This window comes from Podarcis filfolensis, assembly GCF_964270895.1.
Source record: "Podarcis filfolensis genome assembly, chromosome: 4".
Taxonomy (NCBI): Eukaryota; Metazoa; Chordata; class Lepidosauria; order Squamata; family Lacertidae; genus Podarcis; species Podarcis filfolensis.
In genome coordinates this window covers 53,899,884-53,904,201 of record NC_139607.1, presented here as the reverse complement: position 1 = coordinate 53,904,201, position 4,318 = coordinate 53,899,884, and the positions used below count along the sequence as shown (strand labels likewise).

Here is a 4,318-nt window from a genome sequence, read left to right as displayed (position 1 = left end):
TGTCGCTGGAAGATAAACATGCATGTAAGCTTATTTTCCCATTAGCTCAGAAACCTGGGACGAGAATGGTAAATACTTCAAAGGAGAAGCTTGATTTGTGACTCTCTGCTCCTTTTTAACCCTCAGAGAACTCCAATGTATTTAAGCAGGGTAGAAAGAAGTCACACCTCCTCCCTAGGTGGAAGTATACATTACCTTGGCAAACATACTTCCCCAACCCACATTTGCTAAAGTAACCAGCATATGGGGGCAAATATTATGAATAGGTAGCACCACCTGCCAACCTCCCTCCCCCATCCCCAATTGGGCTTACTTCCTATCTAGGAATCAGGCTAAGGATAAAAAGAATCAAACATGGCCCGATGATGGCAGTTACATTCCAGCAACTTCCAAAAAGCACTACATTGGATGCATCTGGCCTCATGTAACAATTCCATTAAAGTAATGGACATGAGCGGGAAACCATAGGGCAATCTCTCCTCCCACCCCCTACGAAACACAAACACACATCCTGGTACCATTCACATGGTTTGGACTACAACTCCCACAAGCCCCAGCCTGTATGGTCAGCGGCCAAGAATGATGTAAATTGTAGTCCAAAATAACTGACGAGCACCAGGTTGTGGAAGGCTGCCCTACAAAAGATGCACCTTTGAGCTAAATGTACCATAGTTCTGATAATATAAGGAGCTTCCTATGTTTCTGAGTAATGGTTTTGTGTCTCTTTTATATGGATGATTTTAATTTCATCTTGGGGCCCTAGGTTTAAAGGTGAAGGAGAGATAAATTTATTTTTAAATGAATATATATTCCTGTATTTCTGAACACAAGCAATAACGAAACTGGTGTCGCAATCAAGGCACAGTAATTAAAATAGACCTGACTTTTAATTTGAGATTAGGTCTATGATCTATACGAGCTATTAGAATCTGAAGATAAACTATTGTTCAGTGGAGTAACAGGAGTGACTGCTGTTGTTAATTGCACTTGTCACTATTTCACAAAATAGAGCAACTTACAACATAATATAAAGATTAAAACCTGAACAAAATAAAAACCTACTAACACAACCATATAGGTACATGTAAGACATCCTACCCACTGGAAGAGGCCACAAGGAGCCACAGTCCTCTGAATTAAGGGTCTAAAGCCTTGGTAAAAAGAAATGTTTTCACTTGGTGCCTAAGAATAGACAGTGATGGGGCCAGGTATGCTTCTCAGAAGCCAGCATTCCACAAATGGGAGCCACCACTAAAAATGCCCGTTCTCATGTTCCTGCCCTCCACACCTCCTTCGGAAGAGTCACGTGGGCAAGGGCCTCTGACCCGGAATTATAGTAGCAACTGTCTCAGAACTGTTTTTCAGATCTATCTATCAGTCCCTCCCCATGTCACATGTCAGCAAAGCTTCACTACTTTCATGGTGTGTGATGCTGGTTTTTGTCAGCTGTTGGCACATTCCATCTAAGGTACGGTATGTATTTTCTGGATCGGAAGAAAAAAGTTCAGGCTGTCGGATGTAACGGTTGATTTATTCAGGGACAAGTCGATACTGTGACACAATGTTGTAATAACTGGTAATCTGAGATTATTGAAACCAGAAAATGTACATAACTGCATTAGAAAGATGAATTAAGCCTGACAAGTGAGGCTAGCAAATGTTTGCTATTGATTTACTCTCCAAAAAAAGTGATAGGGTTGCCTTTCTTCAAACGTAAATGTGTATTTATGCAGTATGTCTGCCATTTTTAGTATCTATTCATATTGATTGATCTGAAATTAGTTTATAAAAAAACTATTACTGAATTATGAAAAACTGGTCTTTGATTCAGCAGCCCTGGTAGTCCTTAAAATAATACGCATCAGGAAAAAATATATTTGAGTGTGGCAGTGTTTGGATTCCACTCCTAAAACTAGAATCCCACCCATTGGATCCCAGGAGAAGGTCTCAGGTTAAATCCCTAGTGTCTGCAGGTGAGGTTCAGAGATACTCCTGCCTTGAAATCCTGAAAATTTCTGCCAGTCAGTGTAGACAATACTGAGCTAAATGGGCCTGTGGTCTAAGTCAGCTTTATATAGTTCTTTGTTAACCAGGTCTGGGGGCCAGAAAGGTAGTTTGCCAAACTTGTGCATCTGCTCACAGAATAGTCAGGTGATATAAGAAATTTGATACCACTTGGCAAAAAGGGCTTCCCTATTATATAGGATAGTCAGTCATTGCATATAAAATTCAAGGACAGCTGTAGCTTTATGTCTCTTATCATTTGAACATTTACTAACAAATTCCTTCTAGGTGAAACTGTGGGCAACTTGATCTTGCATTGATTAAAATTTATCTGGAGTCTGGATAAAATAGCTCCAGGGAACTTATCTGGCTATTCTTGCACACTTTCCCTTCCCCTTGCCTCTAATTTCCTTTACAACCTCCTGAAACAATTTTGACCCATCAAGCTGAATGCCGCCAATTAACTAAATATGGTTACGTGGGCCTTAAGATACCTCTTTCTCCCCTTCCGTTCTCGTTGTCTGAATGCTTGCTACATTGAATAAGAGAACCAGAAGAAGAAACTGCGATTAGAATGCTTTAGTTGTAATAATATAACATATTTTGCCTAAAGAGCCCCATAAATGAAGCCAGGGTCTTCTAGCAGGTTCAGAATATAACTGAAAGCACTTGTAAAAAGCATTGAATCCTAAAGAACCGATGGCACTGTGTTTTTAATATAACTTGGAAAATTAGGCTACATTAAACAAAAAAAAAGTTTCTTGCATTTCACATTAAAATGCTGAAGAACCATATTCACCTTGATCCAGAGAACTTCAGGAGCAGCAGAGAACGGTGTTCATGTTGCTACCCATGTGGAGACAATGCCTAATGCAGAAGCCAATACATTGGGTAGCAATATATAGTTATGGTGTGTCAAATCCCACACACTTCTGCACATCCAAATAGCAGATCCATGCATGGAAATTTTTTTGCACAACTGAGTTGTGTTTATTGGATCTGGGTGACTCTGGCCTCACTGGTGTATATATAAGTTGAAAGAATTCTGCTGTTGTCCAAAGCAAGCTCAACATGCAACACTGAAATAATCAGACGTAAGAATGTACACTTAGCGGCATCATCCTGTTATGTTCAGGTTTGTTCAGTCTGCGACTGGATGGCGATGAATCTCGGTATCTTCCAGGCTTCTCTGCAGAGCCACAAAAGCTGCAAAATATGGCTCCTCCACTGATTAGACATGCTGAGGTGATCCAGCCTAAATAGAGTGCAGGTCCCAGTTCACGTTTCTGGCCAAACTGGATTGCTGGATTGTGGAAGTCCTCGATGATGTTTTTGGCAGTCCAGGAAACAGGAATCAGCACAATGACCCCAGTCAGAAGGAAAATTGCTCCAGCTGCCAACAGAATCTTGTTCTTCATCTGCTCATTACTGCCAGGACATCGGATGCACTTTGTGCCAGCAATGGCAATCAGAAAGGCAATAACTGACAAGGCACATGCTGTGCACATTAGTCCTCTGGATGCTTCCAAGGCAGGTGGAAGGGCCAACAAGGATCCGTAGAATTTGCACTGATGCTTCTTGAAATGATTGACGCACACCATCCATAGGCCCTCCCAAATGGTCTCAAAGACTATGATGTTACTTTCTGTGAAGGCAGATACTTTCCACTGAGGCATCAGAGTGACGGTTAACGTCCCAACCATGCCAATGCCCCCAAGCAACAGGGCCACAGTTTGCAATGCACAGCAAGCCATGGGGCTTCTCAGAAAGCGATGCCCAAGCAAAAATAATTCAGGAATACTTTTCTAAAGAAGATCTTGCATTTCTCCCCAAAATATAAGAATCTTCCCCATAGTTTCTTCATGTGGCAAATGAATTTAAGATGGACTGTGCCTGTAATCCTGAAGAACAAGGAGGAAGAAATCCACTTCTGCCTAACCTGAAGGAGCTTCTATATATTTCATCTAGAGTTCTACAGTGAGTCAAGGCCCAATACCTTTGTGGCCAATCAGATTCTGTGCAAGGGTGAGTCCAGACATATTCTACCTGACATTGTTGTTTTTTGTGTGTTCGAGTGCTGCTAACATGCTATAATTAAATTATTATGCTCTAATTTTAGATACCCAATTACAGCACTAATAATTATTTTTCAGCAATAATCATTGCATCAGTGTCAAAGCACAATAGCTTAATCACGTTTCCCGGTTAAAAACGTCACATAAACACATTTACAATTTACTGGTGACAAAAAAATTGTAAGGTTTATTTAGGTTGAGTTTAGAAGTTTTTCAATGCTGCAAACAAAAGAATATGA

General features: G+C 40.7%; 1 protein-coding gene across 1 annotated transcript; it reads right to left on the bottom strand.

Moving 5' to 3' along the window:
* Window positions 1-3,092: 3,092 nt before the first annotated feature.
* LOC310761685 (claudin-8-like) lies at window positions 3,093-3,758 on the bottom strand (the record flags this gene model as incomplete). Its single annotated transcript, XM_083611806.1, has 1 exon — window positions 3,093-3,758. The coding sequence occupies one exon, from the start codon at window positions 3,756-3,758 to the stop codon at window positions 3,093-3,095; it is 666 nt and encodes a 221-aa protein (XP_083467932.1).
* Window positions 3,759-4,318: the final 560 nt, after the last annotated feature.